At 35.7% G+C, this 24,016-nt stretch overlaps 1 protein-coding gene across 1 annotated transcript; it reads left to right on the top strand.

Moving 5' to 3' along the window:
• On the top strand, positions 1 to 24,016 carry LOC139133868 (uridine-cytidine kinase-like 1). The gene is made up of 18 exons (XM_070700636.1): positions 1 to 102; positions 924 to 1,069; positions 5,375 to 5,428; positions 6,208 to 6,314; positions 6,692 to 6,817; positions 8,901 to 8,945; positions 9,526 to 9,597; positions 11,040 to 11,229; positions 11,708 to 11,769; positions 12,564 to 12,580; positions 13,664 to 13,762; positions 14,031 to 14,124; positions 16,139 to 16,201; positions 17,012 to 17,134; positions 17,380 to 17,487; positions 17,844 to 17,901; positions 18,877 to 18,975; positions 19,144 to 24,016. The coding sequence occupies exons 1-18, from the start codon at positions 44 to 46 to the stop codon at positions 19,182 to 19,184; spliced, it is 1,563 nt and encodes a 520-aa protein (XP_070556737.1). The 5' UTR covers positions 1 to 43; the 3' UTR covers positions 19,185 to 24,016.

The following is a 24,016-nucleotide window of genomic DNA, read 5'->3' as shown; positions in this document are numbered from 1 at the left end:
CTGGGGTTGTATTCTGCTGCACCACCGACACCAGGTTTCAAGTATGGGCACCAGAGACGGGGATCTCCCGAGCTCTGTTAGTTCCGACATATCAGATGGCAGGTAGGTATAGAAAAATGACGTCAAATTACCATCCTTTCCTAACAATAACCTGACATTTGCCGGTGCACAGCAATCCCAGCTGCTACAGTACCGATCACGTGTGATGTCATTTTGTAGCCCTGACACTGTGGCAGTGACACTGTGACATGACAGGCACCTGTTCAGTTCACAGCACTGTTCAAATGGATGAACTCTGCTCTGGCTCAATGCCAACCCGTTCCAGGAATCCACTCTACACATCAAAATTACTTCGCACACGTGATGCGCTTCCAAAAAAGGAAACATCTTAATAATTTAATGTATCAACTTTTAACATATAAATAAATCTGAACAGCAGTCAATCATGAGATACCCACTCAACAAAGTCGAAAAGAAGCTAATTTTGCACCGTAGTCTTTTTTGGTGCGGTTTATTCATCTTGATAGTTGCTTTTTTGCAGATAAAACACAAAATTGCTGGTCGCTTGTGGAAATGTGAATAAAAGAGTTACTCATCACAGAGATGGGATATTGCAGCCATAAAGAAATAACTACAATAGAACAGATTACTAGACAACTCTTGAAGTTTTACCATATAGGAACTTCTCGTGTTCCTTCTCATAGAATTTTTAAGTTCCTTTACACGGACTTTGGTAAATTTAGGATTTTCTTGAAATTTCTTTGAGCCTACCCTATACCAGGAAGGAAATATCATTTCTCGCGTCAGAGAGTACATTCTTGGGTCAGGAACCGGTCAATTTAGCTCAGACGACACAATGCTGAAAATATATTGTAAAATAGTAAAGTGTTGATACCAATATTGATAGAGTTTCATTTTTTCAGTGGAAACAGTGAAGAATTTGATGTTGGTGCAAGCAAGCCACCACCCTCACCATTGAACAAAGGAAGAAGAAAGCGTACAGCATCTACTAGCGATAAATCAGACAGAGTGTACAGAACTATCAGTTCAAGAACCATCTACACAGCAGGTATGATTCTACAACATCTTCAGCATAGCACCAAAGGATTTAATTAACTCTTTCAGCGCTGAAGTCAATTTTTGTTGCCTTTATATAATATACTCATTCAAGTCAACTTTTTTCAGAGTTTTGACAAAATTTTGATGAAAGACTACAACCAATGAAATGTGATATCCTTTTGGTCCAAAATTATCAAAAATCTTACAGAAAAATTCATAAAAATTGGTAAAATGTTGCACTAAAATTTTGGTGGGAAAAAATTACAGCACTCAAAGGGTTAATAATGCCCTGTTACTCCTACTGGTTGACAAAATTTAGGGATGAACCATCTGTTTTACAGTCTCTTAAATTTACGAATTTTTCCACTTTGTCTGGCATCTTTGGTGCATCATTGACTGCAGTGACCCTGGTAACTCTCATGTGCAGCAACAGCCAGCCAACCGATATTTAGAAATTGTGAAATTGTAACCATATGTGTTTTACGCATAAACATGCTATGCAAACATATTTTGAACAAATAAAGTTTGAGGGGAAAATAATAGTCATTCATAACTGCCCTCCTACAATTGACCTTTTCCTCATTCAACCGGAAGTTAGATTAGCATATCATTTGCATGGCGATTTGACCTAGTTCAGCTGCGGAAGTCGCCTTGCCAACGTCCTCGCTATGGCGATCGTAGCTGTGGGTCCGTAGCTGTGGTGTTTTCGGACGGGATTTCTGCCTTTTATCGGCTGGTTTTGACTTTTACGTTTTTAACCCCGCGTAAAAGTCAAAACTAGCCCGTAAAAGGCAGAAATCCCGCCTGAAAACACCACAGCTATGGACCCACAGCTATGGCGATCGATGAGAATACATTCCGAACGTACTTGCTTTGGAAGCAGACAGTGCAGCAACTGAAAGCTTCCGTAAATTTGGAGGGTAGCAAATTCAATCAGTATCAAACGATGTACAGAAGTGAACACGAAGATGGATGGTTACCGATTGCATGGAGCAAGAAACGGAGTCTAGGCTCCGTGCCAAGCCTAACTGACGTAACATTCTTCTCTAAGGTTCAAAATTAAAGAAATCATGCAATTCTGGGATAAAAAAACGTAGTTATCAGAAATTGCAGCTTGAAATTTATCTAAAAAACCAACAAACTTATGCATGAAAATGTAAAGGATCTACGTAAAAAATCAACTGTCATGATATGGATCATGTATTATGCGGAGTGGGTAAATTGCAGCATGAAAACACCGATCTTTCAAAGATCAAAATAAAGACACTGTCGTTGTAGTGATCAGTATAACTCTTCGAAATAAAAAAAACCATTCATTTTGACCATGCTGTGAGTGATGAAATCGCTCGTGTCAAACTCTAAAAGAGAAAATATTCAGCCGTTGAGATACGGTAGCTGGACCAGCATTATGGCGGTTATGACATCGGGATCAACACCAATTTGAAACATCGTGTATGGGATGCTATTGTCTGTGATTTGTTGTTGTAATGTCATCTATTTCCACAATTGATACATGGATATCAAGCGACAGAATGCCTCTATTTCGAAAAAAAACCAAAGTTATGCATGAAAACGTCAAGCATCTACGTAAAAAATCAACTTATGAAATGGATTAAGTATTATGCAGAATGGGTAAATTGCAGCATGAAAAACAACAATCTTTCAAAGATCAAAATAAAAACAATATTGCTGTGAAATTCGTTGTATTCATCAGTATAACTCTTCGAAATAAAAAAAAATCATTCATTTGGACCAGGCTGTGAGCGATGAAATCGCTTGTACCAAGAGAGAAAATGATCGGCCTTTGAGTAATAGCTGGACTTGCATTGACAACTATGGCGGATATGACATCGGGATCGACACCAATTTGAAACATTGTGTATGCGATGATTAGTGTGATTTTTTTGTTGTAATTTCATTTATTTCCTAAATTAATACATGGGTATCAAGAGACAATGCTTCTATTGCAGAGAGTCGTTGAGGTCACCGAAATATCACATGGAAGTAGTTGGGAATCACAAAAGTATCACAGTTCAGTCACACGTAAGAACGGCCATGCACTACGCTAAAAAGAATTGATTGGTATCTTACCATATTTTTGGGCTCAGAAATTTTGTTAACTTAGGCAAAAATCCTCATGCCAAACATTTTTCCCCTCACATTTTGCAGTTTGAGAGCAGGCAGTGGAAAAATGGACTTCACAAAATTAAACGAGTCACTGACGGGCCGGCTGTTAGTAAATATTTTGGCTACGGGGGCTTGAGACTCAAAACATGAATTGCTCACCCTTGAGACCGTTAAAGTTAAGCCAAAACGTCTGTACGATGGACATTTTTATTAAAGACTAACTGATGACAAGGAAAGAAAACAGTTGTCAAATATCATTGGGAACTGTCAATGAGTCATTGTGTTACCGGCAAGGGGCCAGCTCCAGCCAGACCAATGGTTGTTGTGTGCGCTGTTTGATAGATTAACTTATTACAAAATTTCAATCACATTGAAACTTGTGATATGTAAACGTAATATCTGAGTTTTTGTCATACTTTAAAGCGTTTGTTCTCGTCAAAGTACGCTAGCATAACATCGGGAACGGTCCCTCCACAAAATCAGGGCTGTCATATGGTTATTGAACTGTCACATGATTGACCACTTCGACTTTGTCAGAAATAAGAAACATTTTTGCAAGCTAATACCACAGCAAAATTACAAAATTAGTGTGATGATTTTCACGCAGAGGCTTTTTTCCATGAAATGGCAAAAAATAGCCAGGAAATACAGGAGCAGAGTTTGTATACTCGAACTCTACGTAGAGAGTCGACGGAATTTCCAGAGGGTTGACTTTGACTGCAGCGGAACTAGGTCAAACCGGCGACGTGCATATAATTACGCATGCGCATGGAAACTTCCGGTGAGATTGAGGAAAGGGTCTATTTGATTTTCCCTCTTCTCATTCCTCACTAGGAAATATCCCAACTTTCCCTTTCTCCACTGAAAACACCCCACTACAGTTTCCCTACTCAACAAGTTTCCAACACCATCTCACATCTCTGTCCAAACTCCTGAAAACAACTAAATCAGACTCCTTGTCTGTTCAACAGTTGAGTGGAATTTTCTTACCCATTCTCACCTGCCAATACAAAAAATGTCACTTGCGCTCGTATTTCCCACTTGCTAAAATGGAAAAATTTGCCAACCCATTTACAAAGAAATCACTTAAAACAGCTTTTTGCATAAAAAGCTTTGTTGGCTGCCTGGGATGTTTGTAAACTTTTTCTCCATATGGCTGGTGTGTGTGTGTATCATGTTGACTGTCTTATGTTTTTGAGAGGCCACTATTTGTATGATTCAGATTAGGCAGACAAGAATTTCAGAAATTATCTGCTTATGTTGGAATATAGACTGGAAGATTCCTCATTCAAAAAGTAACCTTTGTATTGATGTTACATAATGCATTATGTGTGTACCTGTATAACCAACCATACATGAAATATTTTATCGTTTTTCTGACCATTGTTTTTGTTACATTGTGATTCAAAACTCATTTAGCAGTTCCATATAGGAATGTGTATCTGCTACTGTAATGGTTGAAATACTGTACAGGGTCAAATGATTGTTGAAAACTGTTTGAAGAAATGTTTGATTGTAAATAAAAAAACATTTGTCTCAAAACATGAGGGACAAGTTGATGATGTCGTATCAGATACAGGTTATGCACATCTTCAATATGGCTGTACCTCAATAACTTCGTGCAACTTTATCTTTTCACATGTACAGCAATAAACTGTTGATATCCAACTTTCTTGCTCGGTCTAAGAAAAGAACAACAATGCAGAGATTGATTATTTTGGCAAAAGAGTACCATAATAAGCTTACCTTGGCTGATATGCAAATGAGTCAATAGTTGTTCTTACAAATCCATGACCTTAGTATAAAATATAGCAATGTTATATTAAATATGAATATGTTTCATATTCACAATCATATATAGCAAAATGGTAAGAGTTCATATTTGTACTTTGTTTTCTCTCCTAGCTGGAAATACGATGTCATAGCAACATATACTAAAAGATTTCAGCAAAAGATTGTAACTATTTTTAAATGTTTGGGAAATATAGCATACCACTGTTTGATTTTATCAGGTTCAGTGCACAGTTCTGTATCTCAGAGTGATATAAAAACATTTACTTTTATATCAACCAGGTGAATGTTTTGTGATGTGCAACTTTTGTAAATAACAAAAATTTTGATTTTAATTCAAAAGAATTGATTTTCTGTTCATCAGAACAGATCTAATAGTGTCCAACTTGCTTTCTAGGTCGACCTCCATGGTATAATGAACATGGTGAATTGAAAGAAGCTTTTGTTATTGGTAAGTCTAGGTAGATGAATTATTGGATAAAAGTTGTTACAATCTCTGTTATTGGTAAGTCTGGGTAGATGAATTATTGGATAAAAGTTGTTATAACATTTCCTTGGGATGACTTGTCATAAGCACATTTTGCATAGAGCAAATAGTTCAATAAAAAAGATTGTTAATGAAATGCATGTAACACTCGTAACATTGCCTTCTCTTGCAAAATGAGTATGAAAATAAAATTGAAAAATGGAAAATGACTAACAGGAACTCAATACTTATGTTGTTTATAACTATTTTGAAATGGGGCACTCATCAAATTTTCAGCCATGTTTTCCTAGTTGATAATCTGCTTTTTGCCAAGTTGAATCGTGTTGATTGCTGGTATCCTTCAATACCCAAGACACCATAATATTATGAATGCAAGTCAAAACAGCTGTAGTTTTGATATTGTATAAACAGACACAGGTGGCATTCACAGACAAAAAGATCAGCTTGGACACTCCTGATAGTCAAGGCTTACTCTGGTTTGACTGTATACTGAGATTTATTGCATGGAGAATGGACGAATCAAAATAGAACTTGTGGTTAGTAGTTCGAAATGCAAGTTCATTATAAACTGGGCTTACAGTCAACTGAGTTCAACCTCAAAGCTATAGCCCCTTTGAAGAAACAAGATTAAATTGTGCTTTATTCTTTTCACTGAATATCTTAAAAGTAGTGAGCATACAGAGAGGACAATGTGTGTCAGTTTTTGTGATTTAAATGATCTTTTCTTGTTTGTGTATTTTCAGGGCTGTGTGGTGGAAGTGCCTCTGGTAAAACTACTGTAGCAAGGAAAATAATTGAAGCTCTCAGTGTACAGTGGGTGACAATATTATCCATGGACTCGTTTTACAAAGTAAGATGTTCTGTTCAGATGTACCCTTCAGCTGACGTATGTCTATAGCTTTATATTGTCCATTGTACATCTGCCCAATTTAACTGTAAGATTTTCTTAGATGTGGTCGTAAATATTTCTAGTCAATACAATTTGAAAGGTATAAATTAATCATGAGGGATGCTGTTAGAACTGTCAGTGAATGTGCTTTCAGAATTGGGAAGTTTCTTGGAGTTCAAAAATGCAAATCAAATATAGACTGTTGCCCTATACCACGGTCCCTCTGCTGAAGATCCATGTTGGGGGCATCGTCTTGTCGTACAGCACTGTTGAAGCAGTGTAATATATAAATTCATGGCTTTCTGTTGTTCATTTTCTTTGTTTCTACATTGTTGTAGGTTTTAGGTGAAGAAGAGCAGAAGCAAGCTGCTATCAATGAATACAATTTTGATCATCCTGATGCCTTTGACTTTGATCTGTTGGTTGCCACACTGAAAAAATTGAAAGAACTCAAACATGTGGAGGTGAGTTGACAAGATTACTGTGTTTCATTGATGTGTGATTTAATGAAATGAATTATTTAATGGCAGTATTTAATGATCAAAAAATCAACTTGAAATAATAACCTTTTGTTAATCTGTTGGAAGAGTGATGAAAAGTACAGATTTCAATAATGTGTTTGGTGAAAAAGCCAAAACAGGAGCATCATACATGCTCTTGTGTGTACCTGCACATGTATTTGAGAAAATCTATTTCTAGTCTATCTTTTACACTCACTGCTGACAGTATTCCTTCATTTGGTACAAAGACATGAGTGAAATTAAATGGTAATAGGATTTACAACATTTGCGGTTAAAATAATTGCACAGGTGTGGTAAAATTGCTAATGTGACAGGGCTCGTGTTCACGTCTATTTCTTGTGTTTTCATGCGAAAATATGCTCTGTGCACGCAAACATTTGGTCACAGTTGCGTGATCAGCACGCAAAAATCTGACAACAGATATCGCTACTTGTGTGAACACCTCACCACATACAGATAAAATCTTTTAGTCCACCTAGATATGAAACAGTAATGCACTTAGTGCAAGTAGCAATAGATATCAGACCAACAACTTTGAAAAATGTATAATACCTACAGAGATATTCCATGTGATGGACATCTAGATGTGTCCACTCATATCCATCTTTACTTCAAACCAACATTCAGACTTCATATAACCACATTGCAACCATTGATCACACACCCACTATTTTTCAAATTTAGCTAACTAATTCCATTCATACATCAACTACACATACACATCAATACAACATTTTCTCCACCATTTTCTGGACATCTGTTGACCAATATCACTTCACCATCATTTCCGTCAGTGGTTTCCAAATTCATCAACCAAGTGGGACTATGTCATTGACAATGACTTGTAGCATGTACATGTTACATGATGAAAAACATTTAAAAGTTTCTTACATGGGACATTGAATGAATGTGTATGTCAGAGTTATGTAACTTATAGGACAGTAATGTAATAACATTACTTGAGAAATTCTGTACGTTTTAACTCATATCCATTGTTAGCAGTTATTCCTGCATATCATACATAATTAAACCTAAATGTTTCAAATTTTCTTAATTCCTGGAAACGCTTATTTTATGCTAATGTGCATCCCCAGCATTAATTTAAAACTATCTTTCTTTTCAGTTGTAGACTCCATCAAATTTCATAATGTGGTACTAAAATGCATAGCAACGATTGATTTGAAAACATCCTTCTCTGTTATGATTCGTACATTGCATGATACCTGAGGACTGAATCGAAATAAACAGACGGTTATAATGGTAATTTATAAAACTTAAAAAGTTATTCAAAAGAGTGTCAACTCTCATAACTGCTGCTTAGCATAAATGTATTAATTATTGCAAATCATTTATTATGACCTAAGTTTGCAAGTTGTGCCTCATGCCAAAATTTGAATGGTTGCATGTTTGCATGTAACATCTTTTAATAAAAGAATGCAATAAATTTGCAACAAGAGTGAACGATGAATGAAAAATTGACACTAGGAAAGAGTACACATATATGATTTCAATCCTCTGATCAAAGGTCTATGTAGTACCACCTCTGTGTTCTGTTTCTCTAGCAGACTGATCTTTGCATCATTTTTGCCTTTTTCTACTGCATCGCTTGCACATAAAACTTGGAAACTCACCATCCAATGATATCATTTGATTTAGGTCGCTTGATATGATAAATTTTCTGTCACTTTTTTGTTTCAAATTTCCTAAACTCTTCAGTCATTTGTTCATAGTTAAATGAATGAACTTATGTAAGTACTTTTCTAGAAGTCATGTGTTTACAGTTATCTGAAATCACAGCTTGTCATTATTAGATCCTGATATACTGAAACCAACACATAGCTAATAATATAAAAAAAACCAACAAGTGTTTTTTTGATCATCCAAATGTTGAAGGCACCAAATAGTTTTCTGATCTCCAAACATCTGTTGGTGTTTGTCTGCGTGTCTGTATTAATGTGTGCAAATGCATTTACCTTTGTGTAAAAGATAGGATCTCAATTCTCATGCTGACAAATTTATTTTTCAGGTTCCTGTTTATGATTTCACCACACATAAACGAAGGAAAGACACAGTAAGTATTACAGGTAGACAAGATAAACTGTCGTGTCAGTTTTGGTCAAAATATTTGTACAGTTTGCAATGACACACAAATGAGAAATGCCATTCTATGCAAAGTGATTGCATTTCCCTGTCAATATACAGGCAGCTGCCAATCTTTGAAAAAAAATGTGTTAATTTTTGTTCTCAGAAACTATTCTCCTTGTCTATTTCCTTGTCTATTGTGCCAGCAATTCTGGGACAAAATTATGCAAGTATCTGAAATGATGCTTCTGTGGTACTACTAGAATGTTTGACAAATGTGATGGAAATATCATACAGTATACATACATAATATTGAACCAAGGAGATACATAATTCTGGGTAAGTGTGGCCCACTAACATTGCTTCCTGTATTAGATGTTGTAATGGAGTTGTGATGTTGTTTTGTGTAAGTGTAGATATCAATTCAGTCTATGAAATGTGTCTTTTAAATTTCAGAAGCAAGCTTTAATATAGTTGTGAAGAATTTTGTTTTTGCAGTAAAAAATTTTTTTGAATGTTGTCGGAAAATTACTTATCAATATGTCAATTTTTGTTTGTTTTTTTTTCAGAAAACAATGTATGGCGCAAATGTTATCATTTTTGAAGGAATTTTAGCCTTTGCAAAGAAACCACTGATAGAGGTATATAAGCAAATACATGTATGACCTTTATACTTTATCAATACCTATAATCCACTCCCCCTTCAAGCTCTTCAATAATAGCTGTCAAACTCTTTATGCTCTGTTTAAAATGGTATGGTTGAGTTTATTGCCATTTGATCACTGTCTAGAGGTTTTTATGATAGAATGATGTAACATGTGCTTTGTGGTCTTATGGACTAGAGTATAGTGTAAGGTTAGAGACAATAGGATTAGAGTGTAATTATCATGCACAGTTTCATTGTTCAGTAGCCATTTTTAACCTTTTGTGTGTTAAAGTCAATTTTTGTCGCCTTTATATAACATACCCAGTCAATTTTTTTTAGAATTTTGCCAAAATTTTGATACAAAAGCGTAGCCAATGAAATGTGATGTCCATTTGGTCCAAAGTTATCAAACAAATTACAAAAAAAATCATAAAATTTGGTAATAGAGGGACTGTGGTAACATTTTGCACAAGAATTTTGGTTGGAAATCTTACAGCACTCAAAGGGTTAATATAGCAGCTGAACTACACATTTGATGATCTCTAAAAAGTGTCCTTTGAGTCCTAACGATATCACAGCCTTGCATAGTACATCCTATGCTACAATTACTGGATATGATTCTCTGTGATATACATTGAATAACTCCATGTTGTTGAAAGATGCTGTGGTCAACCATCCCATACCACTTTAATTCTGCCCTAACATGGCTGCACCACACCTACATGGACTCCTGTCTGAAGAGTAATTGTCGATACTTTTTCATGAAAAGTGTATCTTATCTTTGATAAACCAATATTTTAAAAGACTGCCATGTAACCATACACAAATATATGACACCATGTTTGCTGATTTCTTGCTCAACTTTGATAATTGTTTCTCCTACCCACATGTATACATGTGAAAGTCCCCTGACCTTTTATGCCAAATTTTGTTATGAACAGTCTTTGGTTGCAAAGTAGGTCCTCCACTAAAGGCTCAGTAGCTGCAACCTAGCTTATTTCATTATTTTTTCTATTTTTGTTCGGTATGTCAAATGCAGGTTCTTGTTCTACTCCCCAAAACTTGTCGAAACTCAACCATCTAGCTTGCAAACACAGTGCCTATACATGTAGAATGCAATGTTTTTGTAAACATGAATTCCAGTCTACACACATACAGGCTGAGTTGACAAGCTGAATACTGTGTATCTCAACATGCTTTGGGGAGTAGAACAAGAAACTAGTTAAAATTGAAAACAAAAAGAGTAGGAAAATCATTGGACGTTACAGCTACTGGTCTTTTAACCCTTTCACCACCAGCCTTTGGTTCACCCCATTATTCAGAATAGGCTAGATCAATCAACATACAGGGATATAGGGGTGAAAGGCATGAGGGGAAAATTTCAAGATGGTCATCTCATTCTTACAGTATTCTCTGTCTTTTGATTCTGTTTTGCAGCTGATGGATCTCAAAGTATTTGTAGACACCGATTCAGACATCCGGTTAGTGAGGCGATTACGACGCGACATATCGGAACGAGGGCGTGACATTGTAGGTGTTCTGAAACAGTACAACAAGTTTGTAAAGCCAGCTTTTGAACAGTTTATTGAACCGAGCATCCAGTATGCTGATATTGTCGTACCAAGAGGTGAGTATGTCAACACTGTGTTCAACATTTATTGTCTGAAAATCTCTTCCTTGTATAGTCTCTTAAATTTAAGGTAGTATGCGCCTCAAAAGTGAAAGACTTAAAATTTGATCAAATTTTCCTCGAGGAATCTTTCACCCATTCTCTTTCAAAATCCAGAGTAAAAATCAAAGGTCACTGTGCAAAATTTTGTACCCTAGAAACAAATTACAAGTACCCAATATTAACTGATATTCAAAATGGATGCCATCCCTGGTGTTATCTCTATGGGAGAAAATAAAACTCCCAATTTTCATAAATTTAAGCCAGTGAAAGTTATTTTACTCTATAAGCTCCAAAATGAGCCCCCACAAGTGGTAGGCCAAAAGAATACTGTAAATCTGTCGAATATTTGTCCCCGCGACGCATTTTATACTGGATTGAGAAGACCCTGCACTCACGTTAATTCTGTTGACCGGTGAATGTGTTGATATTTCAGGGGGAGAAAATGAAGTTGCAATGAGTCTGATAGTACAGCATGTACACAGAGAGTTAGAAAAGGTTAGTTTTTGCTTTATCTGGATTTTCGTTTCAGAACCTTTTGTTTCATAACCTATCTGATGCGCTGTCACTTCTGGTGTATTATGTAAAGCCTTGAACATTTTTTCCCCTTTACCTGTCATTTACTTTGAATTGTTCCATTGAAGATGCATACCATTCCTGTATTTGCACCATGCAATAAAAAAACAACACTTGAATTAGAGAATGACCAGCAAATCATGATATGTGTCTGTCATGAATAAGACTGTGCTGTAAAAATATTTGATGGAATTTCATTCATGTGAACTATGCACAGGTAATGTTACATAGCCCTGTGGGTGCACTGATGAATTTCAAAGAAGATAGGTACAAATTATTCATCCATGCATTGAAAAACTTCATGTAACTCTTAATTAGCTTGAATAGCTGTTACTTTAATAAAAGTTTTGTTTTCAGAGTATATCATCTCAGATATCATCACTGCCTAAAATTAATCTTAATAGGGGAAAGTTGAAATATTGTAATAACATAGAAAACAACACTTTCCAGGCAGCGGTTAGGAAACGCTGCATTTTCTGTTATCTAATGCTGGAAAGGCAGTGGGCTATTATTCATTTGTACAAAAGATATTAATTAGTGTCGTTGAAATATGCAAATCAGCTTGTAATTGATCATTGTCAATGATGGATGTTTATAAATCACGCACTCTGCTGTCATGTCTTTTGTTGCTGTCGTAATCTGTGACATCTGAAAAATGTGCATGTCTTTGTTATTCTATTTCACAAAGAGATCTGTTTTTCTTCTCTTTCTTGTAGAGAGGGTACACTTTCAGGTGAGTCAGTTTATTCAAAATCCAGCAGAAACAATGATGAAGAATATAAACAAGAAATTCTGGCATTAAACCCTAAGGCCTTCACGATGGTTTTGGGATGAAAGAGTATGTAGATGTCAGGAAACTGAATAAACTTTGTAACTTTAATCCTAATTCTGCTAGACAGTATCATGACATCACGTTCCAAGTCATTAAAAATCGGTATTGAGCCAAAATTTATATGTACATGTATTTTCATGGTGTGGTATGTTGTAGCAGGTTTGGTCATGAAAAATCATATTTACAGTTACGGGGGCCTTCAAATATTCAGGTTTTTGTGAAAATGCAACATATGGACCTGTTATATGCCTCACCGGAGTCAACCAAGTTGACCTGATGGTGACATATGAACTTGGCAGGAAATGGGTTAAACGCTAAGTAAACAGTCTTTCTGCCAACTGTGGAATATTCAACCTTTGCGAAATCAAATATGGCTTCCTCTACTTCCACTGCAGTGCCTCATTTTATGCCAGGTTTTGTTACATTTTATACCTTCAAATGATTTAAAAGTGATGTGCAGTTATGTCATGAATATATACAAAGAGTATTAAGTACTATTGTACAGTATTGATATCAAATGTTTACTGAATATGTATAGTGAATATTCATGTTGATTGTATGAATCCATTTTTGGCGATATTCTAGGCAACTTGAAATTGATAATATCCAAATTACCAACCATTTTTCACATTGTCAAAGAATCAGTTTGCTAACCACAGTGACACTTGTTTGGACAAGAATTCATCTTGATGTTGAAATAAAGATCTCAAATACTGATCACAGGTCAGACTAAGTTTTTAAATGAATTTATTTGACGGAAACTATCAAATAAACATTATTTTATTAACCAAATCACAAAGAATGCCACGATTTCTTATCAACATTACACAATTGTAAAAACTGTCATGGCATCAGATGGCCATCAGACAAGTATTCACAATCCTGCTTGATGTGATAAAACAACTGATATACCAGTAAGTTTTCTGCATGGTCCCTTTGCCAATCTCAGTTAAATTGCTGTAAATTATTTGTACTTTATTGTAGGGCACATTTAGCAGAAATTCACCATGGACAGCCCTTACCAAATAGTTATTTTTGTGTGGAAAGTACACCACAAGTTCAAGGTCTACATACATTTATCAGGTGAGAGATTATCTAGAATAGTTCTTGTAAAGAGCCAGTACGTGTAACTTTTGATGATTTTTATTTTCACTATTTTGACCTGACTCTGTCAAGATCATGAGAATGCATGTAATAGAAACCAAATGTGGTTTTCATATTTATCCCTTGGAGGAGTGAAAGAATTTCCCATTAGAAGCTGCAGCTTCAATAAGGAATTTTATGATAGTGCTGCTTTTTTTTTTCAGACATTATTTTTTTGTAATATTTACAATATTGTTTACATTGACAGGAATAAAAACACTCCCAGAGATGAATTTATATTTTACTCCAAGAGACTGATGAGGATTCTGATAGAGTATGCATTGTCTCTGCTGCCATTCAAGGTACAGTTCAGGTTTTTCTCTCTCTGTTCATTACGTCTCACTATTTACAGTGTTTCCCCTGGGTTCCAAAGTCTTCTAGCAAATTTGGCTAGAAGCCCTAAAAAAGTTATTCCCCATGGCAAACCAGATATTCAGTTTGCCACACTGATAATGTAACAGGATAGCGCTGATTGCAAATGACCTCATTTTTCTCTCATTTATATGCAAAAATAAATATTTGTCCGCATTTTCCCCAAGAATGACGGAAACAAAACCTGCTAGCGCTACCATGGATACCCCCGGTAAGTGTCACACTAATTCATGGCTCAGACTACAAGTGGCAACAACACTTACAGCCATGCATGCAACAATGAAATGTGTCTGAATTTCAAGCAGTAGTACTACAGTGTCCGATGTCGCGTGCGTGCAACTATATTTAGTAACAAACCTGAAATCCCATCATCAGGGCTATAGACAACGGCATACTGGTGATTTAAATGCAGAAACCTTGTTCAGCATAGATTTTCAAACAAATCAGAAATCCAATCTCTTAGAAGTTCAAAAGCAAAATACTCTCAGACATGAGAAATATGTGCATTTTTGACTTTTGATTTTGAAGTTGAATATAGTCGATTTTTTTCAAACACATACATTTGATTTACGCTTGAATTTAGCTGTGAATATGTACACAAGTGGTGCTTAAGCGTCGTATCAATCATGCTCAGGTCAGGGGTCATCGCCACAGACCCCAATGCGTATTCACAGCGAACTTGAATCATGCCATGGGAATCATGGACAGTATATCTTAATGTTCACGTCTATTATGTAGACAGAACCATAACATATAAACTATACACCCGTTTTATATGGAGAAACAACTTTTTGTTTCACTGACGAACCAGTTGAATGGTATTATTCCAAAATTTTGTGACAAAGGTTACATGATATTTGCCCGATATGAATGCGGAAGTACACAAACTCGATCGGATGAGCGCTGCGCTTTTTCTGTTGAGTCTGTGATGATGTCATGTCACAATACACTGAAAATTCTTGCCAAATTACTTTAAGGAGGCCAATACACAAGTTTCTAGCCCAGACCATCAGTTAAGATATTTTTCTTGTTGGCAGCAATACACCACAAACATTTTAGCTGCCCAGAAGTACCTTACTTGCTTTGATTATGTTCTAAAAAAAGCCATGTGTATGCTGACCATGTACCTACCTGTACCTTTGTTTTCAAATTCAAGGTTGACTTTCCTACTCTGATCATAACCCTTTTTCCACTTCTTAGCTTTTCTTGTGCTTGGAACCTGTTTTTGCCTAGTTTCTCCGTCACTACGGTTCTTCACTTTCAACAACATCATGACTGCTACGTGTATGCCGCTGCACAGAGTGATCTATAGGCACATTGCTCGCAGTCAAGTCAAAAACTTTGCAACATTTCAGTCAACTAGTCATGATATGCATGCAGTACTTTGTGTATGTGAGCCATATCGTCACAATTTTATTCATTACTGTACCGGTATATGATACAAATAGGATCTCCTGATGTAATGAGATAAAAGCATCATGTCGAAAGTGGTATGCACGACAGTGCGCGGAGAGACAAAAAGTTATGACATCATGGTGCAGTTTTTTGATTCGCAAGTTTGGTTAATATATGTAAAATCTTCTCGCCAAACGCTACTTTTTTCTCAAATTTGCAATTTTACGAGCAGGCAGCAGAAACAGTGATTTACACAGTGATATCATCATAGTAAGACATGATGTTCAAATGTGATTGTAAGCACATTGCAGCAACATTTAGCATGGTTGACACTGACAGTAATTTTGAAAACAGTTCAAAACACAGCACAGCATAGTCTATCAGGGATTTTGTTTGAGAATAAGATTAACTCTACCATTATGTTGACTTCTGTTACAAGCAGATGTCTTTATAGCTTTACCATAGTCTTATTTTACAATTTTGCATTTTTTAAAACCCCAATGTGAGTAGCATTCTCTGGTGTAATTAGAAGTATTTTTCACTGTACAGAGCATTTCAGTGAAAACACCACAAGGGACCACCTATGAAGGCAAGAGATTCAGTGGCAAACGGGTAAGTTTCAACATGACAACAATCACTGTAAAGTGAAAGATCCATCGCTTGAGGGCGCTCTCTAAGTAAGAGGAGGGGAGCATAGAGCACGTCCTTGAGCGATGGATCTTTCAGTCTACAATCACTGATGAAACAGTAAAAATTTTCCTGTCACTTATATGGGGCATATTGTTTTAGAGATAAGATACTAAATTAGGCTGATTCAAGTGACTGATACAAGTGACACATACAAATGATAGATCAGTTCTCTCAAAATTAAATCCTGTCCAAATTTTTTTCATAAAACTCCAAAATTTCGAGTGCAAGAATAAGTAAGATGGTCTGATTTTACCATTAGCCTTCAGATAAAAATCTTATCAAAAGCCACATATGTGATTTGCATGAATAAAAACAGGTGCAAACAGACAAAATTGACTATCTGTTGATATTAGCCACTGCTATGCATGAATTTCTGTATTTGTTCACAAGTCTACAAATATAATGAGTGCTTGGCAAGCTCTAAAGTGTTATTCAGTGATATTCGCATATGTCATACATAAATAAATAAATTCTCGTTTCTAACAATCAAATTTGAATCAAATCATTAGAATCACTTTTACTGAACCTACAAAGTATTTTTCAAATTGATTCATATATGGATAATGAGATTGAAATTGAAATGTTGAATGTATATTACTGGTAAACTTGTACTGAATGTACTTTGAACCACCATGGAGTTTCAAGAAATGCTTGGTAAACTGAGTTTTAAATTGACCTCTCCTTCTGCATAACCACGATTTTGCTTTGTGTTTTGTTTTATCTTGTCCGTAGATTTGTGGTGTGTCAATACTCAGGGCAGGTGAAACTATGGAGCCAGCTTTGTGTGAAGTGTGTAAAGACATTAGACTTGGTAAAATTCTCATCCAGACCAATTTAGACACAGGTGAACCAGAGGTGAGTGTATTTCTTGTGCCAGAATGTCCATTAGCATCAGATTTTTAAGAAAATGGCAAGAAAATGAAATCTCTTGGTTCAAAATTGCATTTTTCAATGGCTGGTCAATTTCACTTGTCTTTCTTATCTGATTTTCCAAATTAAAAATTAAACATGCATAACAGTACAGGTATATATACCTGTCAGTATTTGTCATGCATCGTGCCTGGTTTAACATCTCTTGCAACATCTGTTCTAATCATCAGTTACATTACTTGCGACTACCCAAGGACATCAGTACTGATCATGTGATATTGATGGATGCTACCGTGGCAACCGGTGCCGCTGCCATCATGGCCATCAGAGTTCTACTGGTATGTAACATTGGTGTTTCTGTGAAGAGAATACAACATACTGTTGTGTGTTCCCTTTGTACATATTTCGGAAATAATTTTCAAATATGACTACATCTACTACTTGAAATGCGATGTAATAATATTCATTTATGCAAATTTCAGTAACAGGTTTTAGTAAATTATGCTAATCAAGTAATAAATTAAAAATTCATATTCATCAACTTCAGATTGTGCAACTTCTAGACTTTATTGAGAATTTGTCAGTGCTAGGAAAATATCAGTAAACATCACACACAGGAAAACCATTTACTTCACTATAAACCAAACCACTATGTGATACATCACAGTCTTATGAATGTATGTATTCTTTGCAGGATCATGATGTAGCTGAAGAGAATATATTCCTGTGTTCTCTGTTGATGGCAGAATCAGGTACAGAAAATACTTAAAGGGCCAGTAATGCTAACTTTTGATAATTTTTTCACCATTTTTGTTTTTAATGTCAATCATAATTCCTTGTTCTACCTTCCAAAGCATGTTGAGATACACAGTGTTCAGCTTGTCAACTCAGCCTGTACATGTGTAAACTGCATTGTTGTTGTTGAAAAGTGACTTTTGGTCCGGACTAGAATTCAAATGTAAACAACAACAGTGCATTTTACACATATAGATGCTAAGTTGTTAAGCTAAATAGTGAGTGTTTCAGCATTCTCTTGGAAGAAGGATAAAAAGTTGCAATTGATATGCAAAATAAAAATAATGAAAAAATCATCAAAAGTTAGCATAACTGGCCCTTTCACTGAGAAACAAACCCTGCTGTAATGTTTCAGTTAGGCCATTGACTTTGTCCTGATGATTTGTACTCTAAAGCTTCTTTATATTTGGTTCGTACAAGTTCCTCCAATCACGGTTACTCAACCCCACTAGAGAAACCGTGGTTCAATATGGTCCTGTGGTGTTGATCCAAATTTTACAGTATTCAAGAAGTTGTGTTCATTCAAGGTGCATTTATTCTACAAAAAATTCTGAGTCTTAACTGTTGAATGGTTTTGAAAACCAGACTGTGGTTTAGCCCTCAGTGTATTGAGTAGGATGATGACACGACTGTACTTCTTAGCAATGTGATAACAGGTCAATTGCTTCTCCTTTACTCAAGGGCTTCCCATTAACAAATTTCACCACGCTGGCAATGTGTTGAAAGTTTAGTGTATGACATACGTTTCTTTTTTTCTCTCACAAAATTCATTCTAAAATTTGCCACGTTATGGCATTTTTGTTGTCATTAAATTTTCTCTAACACTTGTTATCACAGTAAAAGTGACAAGATCTGTAGATATTATACTCATGTATATCATATTTGGTATGTACAGGTGCTGTGCATTACAGATAAAACTTTGTACCTTTCAGGAGTACATTCTGTTGCCTATGCATTTCCCAAAGTCAAAATAGTGACCACAGCATTAGACAAAGATGTCAATGAGCAGTTCCATATTGTTCCAGGAATAGGTGAGTTCAGCATATATTATTCAATGGTTCTCCTAGACTGTTATTGTACACGTTTTGCTAGTATAAGAAATTACATCAATGCATATATCTTCTTTGTACTTTCCTCATTATTTTTTACCATACTTTTAATAGAAAATGACATTGTACAGTTTTTTTTTCATGTTACAGGTAATTTTGGAGACCGATACTTTGGAACTGAAGTCAGTTAATCTTTTCAGATACGGCATTTGCAACTCTGCAATGCCAAGCAATACTATGATGTTTTCCATTGTCAAAGTTTCTTAATTTGAAATCGCTACCGTGGTGATGTGGAAACTTGGTTGTCTTGGGAGTTAACATTGGTATATCCGGTTGACTAATCTCTCATCTGCAGTATACAGGATGTGTGCTGCTAAGACTGTGCTGGCAGGCAGTCACACAGCGAGGCAAAACTATACCAGAGCTCACAGTGTCTATTGATTTTTATTGTCATGGAAACCCAAAACATTTTATTAAACTCTCTGGTGATGATAGCACTCTAGATTAAGGTAGAATGTGCCTCAGGGATCTCTTTATTTTGACGCTCAAATGTTTTTAGTGCATTTTTGGTCTGCTGCTAAGTCTTCTGAGATCATGATTTTGCAATCTTGCATTTAAGACATTTCTGTTTTCCCCATAGAGTCAATACAGGGTAGAGCAGCCATTTCAATTTCAAATCATAGATAATTTGTTTCTTTTATACCAAACATCGCAGGGTTTTATTATTTTTTATTTCGGTTTTAATTTTACTATTCATTAAGTTTCCTTGTGAAAAGGTTAAGCATATGTTTAAAACTTGTTGTCTCGAGGTGTATAGTACCTCAATAATTGGTACCACACCTTGCGATGGATGATAACGACAACTACCAACATTATTTATGTTATGTATCGGGAGTCATTAGCTGAGTGCAATAGGGCATTTTAGTCATTGATGCTGCAAGATTTGGTTTTACACATAATCACATTGTTTGCGCTCAAATCAGAGTGTTAAGTCAATCGCTGTCAAACCTGTAGCTCCTCAAGTCATACATCTATCCCACCTAACACCCTGATTTAAAGTTGACATGTCCAAAAGAGGCATTATTTTACCATTAATGTGTATTTTGTAAGTTTCAACCTGTCCACTGATGTCAGCTAGCTTGCACTTGAACTGCTACATATGTAAGATCCATGCTTTGAAGAATGTACATTTTCTTAATATCTGAAAAGTTAGTTTCACCAATGAAAATATAACACAGGCCAAACCTATGTATTAGAGTAATACATGTATAAACTTTCTTGATCATGATGTCAAAAATTACAATTAATTTAAATACTTTCTATTCATAATCCACTAATTTAAAATTATTATTATTATTACTGTATAGAAAAGTTCTTGACATTTAAAGCTGTGGTAAGGTGTGTTTTGTGCATTTGAAGCATTGGTTTTACATCTTTGTTGACGCCTGTACCATACTGAAGTTTTCATGATATTTTTCCACAAACAAAAGTCCTCCTGTTCTTTTCCGTGGTGCTATGTTTGTTTTTTTGAAGACTCCAGCTTAAAACAAGTACAATTTTGTGGGCATTGCGTAACTTTCTGTAGAATATCATACAAGTCTGTGTCTTTTCATCATACTGCAGCAGTTATATACAGTATGACATGACAGCCAATACAGGCCAATTATAAGCAACAGACAGAATTTTATTTTTGCAAAGATACAACAAACTCAGATTTTGCCATTCTCATATTTTATGTATTGGTTGAGAGCTGTACAGATTTTTCTAAACAGTATAGGCCCTCTGTAGATAGGGATTACAATAATGGCATTTAGCAACCAACGTTTAAGACTTAGCAAATGAATGCCAGGCTCTTAAAAATTCTTTCCAGTGATCAAAATTTGCATACTAACAGAAGCCACAAAATGAACAGCTTGGCACAGGAAATAATGTTCAATGAGATGAAGTAGATATTGACACTCAGGTCGTTATTTAGACACAAAGAGTATCTTCCTGATCTGTTAAATATTGTATGCCAAGTTGGTATATGTATTTGGCAAAAACGTTCGATCTTTTTTTTTCCACACCCCCTCTGCCTCCAGTTATGGCAGAAGAAGGGAATGATTTCGGTCTTCATGACAAGACGTGATCAATTGAAATATTGCACATTTATTTATTCTTCTACCAAATTACAAGTATCTTACACAATATAACTCATCCATAGGTTTTACTCCTTTATCAGTAAACCTTTGTTGAGTCATGGTGCTGGGGGATTTCTTTTAAATATGTGGCTTCATCCATTTGGTTAATTTAGGGGTGGAAGGTTTAGCAACACTACACAAGGAAATAATTTTGTTTGCTATATACTGAAATATTTGCAATATTGCGATTTGCAATATTGCGAGAAACTACAATGAATATGCTTTTTGATCTCTAAAGGTCTGTGTTGTCATTCCTTCTAAAGCATGCACTGCACCAGGATTTAAATGCTCAGGATTTGGTTAACCTATTCACCCCACTTCCTTCTAAACAGGTCCACAATCACATTTGATAACAATGGGTTTGGGCCAAACCACCATAGTGAAAGGTTAATGCAGTTCAGTCTTAAAAAGAGGCATTATTTTATATTTTATAAGTTTCAACCTGTCCACTGATGTTCGCCATGTTTAAAAGTGAAGTGCTACCATTGACATACAAGATCCATGCTTTGGAGAATGTACATTTTCTTAATGTTTGAAAAATTAGTTGTTTCACCGCAGTTTCCGATGAAAATATAAAACAGGCCAAACCTATGTATAAGAGTAATACACATATAAAATTTCTTAATCATGGTGTCAAAAATTACAATAAATTTAAATGCTTTTCTTCTATTCGTAATTCTACAAAAATTATTATTACAATAAGAAACATTCTTGACATTTAAAGTTGTTTTGTACATGTGAGGCATTGTTTTAATATCTCTGTTGATGTCTGTACTGAAGTTTTCATAATATTTTTTCCAAAAGCAAAGTCCTTGTATTCTTTTCAGTGCTGCTATGTTTGTGTTTAGAAGACACCAGCTGCAAACGAGTGCAATTTGTGGGCATTGCTTATTTTTCTGTGGAACATCAGACAAATCTGAAACCATGTCTGGTCATCACACTGCAGCATATGTAAAGTGATGGTCAATAGACCCATTATAAGCAACAGACAGTAATTTTATTTTTGTAGAGAGACAAACTCAGATGTCAGCTTCATATCGTGGGTATTGTTTGACAGCTTTAAAAGGAACTTTTTCTCACTTTTGACTGCATACTTGCATTAAAAATGACAGTATATTACCTGCAAAAGTGTGGTTAATTTTTGTTGACTGATCAACATCACACTCACAGGATCTTTAGATTTGCATTCATTCAGGATCTATAGAGTTTATTTTCTTAAATTTTTCCTTGTTATTGTTTCTTTTATCTTTTTGTTCACCTATGTATCTTCTTTTACTTATTATAGATTACATTGCAATATAGATGAATTATTGTCACTGTTACAGAACAAATTTAATGAACATTTCAATGATGATAAGTTTTGATCAGTGTGCGAAATTAACGTCGGTCCGACGGTCCGAGACCGACAGATTTCTCGTCGGGCCGAAAGTTTTTAGCAACATGTCGGTCCTTATGACCGACTGGAATTTGGAATAGATGATGAAAATTTCTCCGTCAAGACCTGTAACAGATCCAGATAAAGACTAACTTTGAATCATATTGATTCAGACTTAAATGTCATGCACCTATCAATATTTTCCACCGTGGGAGTGCGGGGCAACAGGGGATATTGATCGCACTTTGTGTCCTGGTAGACGCGACGCGTTCAAAACATAAACGGTTCATAGAAGAGTTTAAGACAAAAACCTACCACGAGTACAGTGCTGTTGCCTAAACATATTGGTTTTGAACATGGAGGTATTTTTTTACCTCCATGGTTTTGAACTACGCCCAATACAAGGATAAGATGTTACACGACAGCCAATAGTACTACCTGCAGTCGACAGTCAAGTTCACGTTTCGCTACGTTTGTTTCTGGACCACTAGAACATCTTGCTTGCTCGTTGGTCTTCAACCAAAGTTCACAAACCGACTGTTAGCATGATATATATCAACGTGATAACAAGTGTACATTTTATAAAACATAGCCGCCTTATCATAACACTTTTGTCGAGTTGCACGATCCGTCGTGTATACTCTCAGAGGCCGAGAATAGGACTTCAAATTGTTTCTATGAATACCATTTTACGACAGGCATGCAAAACTCACCATCTCCCGGGCTGTACGCCTAAATATCGCAAATAATTACGTCTTTTAAGATTTTACGGTATCATTAACTGATCGTGTCGCGATCATTTTCAGCAGTATAGAGTGTCTGTCAAACTTTTCAGAATTATTTTAAAAGGTGATGACACCCAGCAATCGCTCAGTCAAAACTTTTCAATCAGAAAATATGCATTCATTTCCGCGAGTGGCGACGTGTGCCATTCATGTTGTCTGCAATTTCTATAATCGAGAAAAAAGTTACGATACTTGTCCTTTTAATTAAAAGTATAACTTCACCTGTTTCTTCATGAATGCAACAGAGGCCACATTTAAGCAAATTATTTTTTGAAAAATTTTGAAAGTAAGCTATACGTCATATCAAAATGCATACCACGTATTTTCTTCCTTCTGATTTACATTACAATTAAAAAAGACGTAGTGATCAATGTTTGCATAAAAAAATTATTCACACACTCCCCTTACTCATGACCGTTTTCAGGGTACTAAGGTATTCACTCACTTCTCTACCACTCACGATTTTCAGCTCGCCAACCATATTCAAATCACAATATCACATGCCCTGGTGTAGTGTACAATTTTACACAGCCATGTAGAGAACATCATCTCCCATAGACTGTCATGAGAGACAAACTGTCTCACTTTCATCACCCACACGTAGTCAGTGCATGAGCCTGTATTCGCCGGCCCCTGGGTGTTTGACATCATTTTATGGTCCGAAAGTGGGGGATTTGACATGG

The sequence above is a fragment of the Ptychodera flava genome, chromosome 5, assembly GCF_041260155.1.
Source record: "Ptychodera flava strain L36383 chromosome 5, AS_Pfla_20210202, whole genome shotgun sequence".
NCBI classification, from domain to species: domain Eukaryota; kingdom Metazoa; phylum Hemichordata; class Enteropneusta; family Ptychoderidae; genus Ptychodera; species Ptychodera flava.
This window is presented reverse-complemented; position numbering and strand designations above follow the sequence as displayed.

What these genes read in the sequence shown, in the direction of transcription:
- LOC139133868 (XM_070700636.1), top strand. Translation starts at nt 44, where the DNA reads ATGGGCACCAGAGACGGGGATCTCCCGAGCTCTGTTAGTTCCGACATA. An exon ending in TCCGACATATCAGATGGCAG is followed by an intron (nt 103 to 923) that starts GTAGGTATAGAA and finishes TCATTTTTTCAG; the next exon opens with TGGAAACAGTGAAGAATTTG. An exon ending in TGATATTGTCGTACCAAGAG is followed by an intron (nt 11,230 to 11,707) that starts GTGAGTATGTCA and finishes TTGATATTTCAG; the next exon opens with GGGGAGAAAATGAAGTTGCA.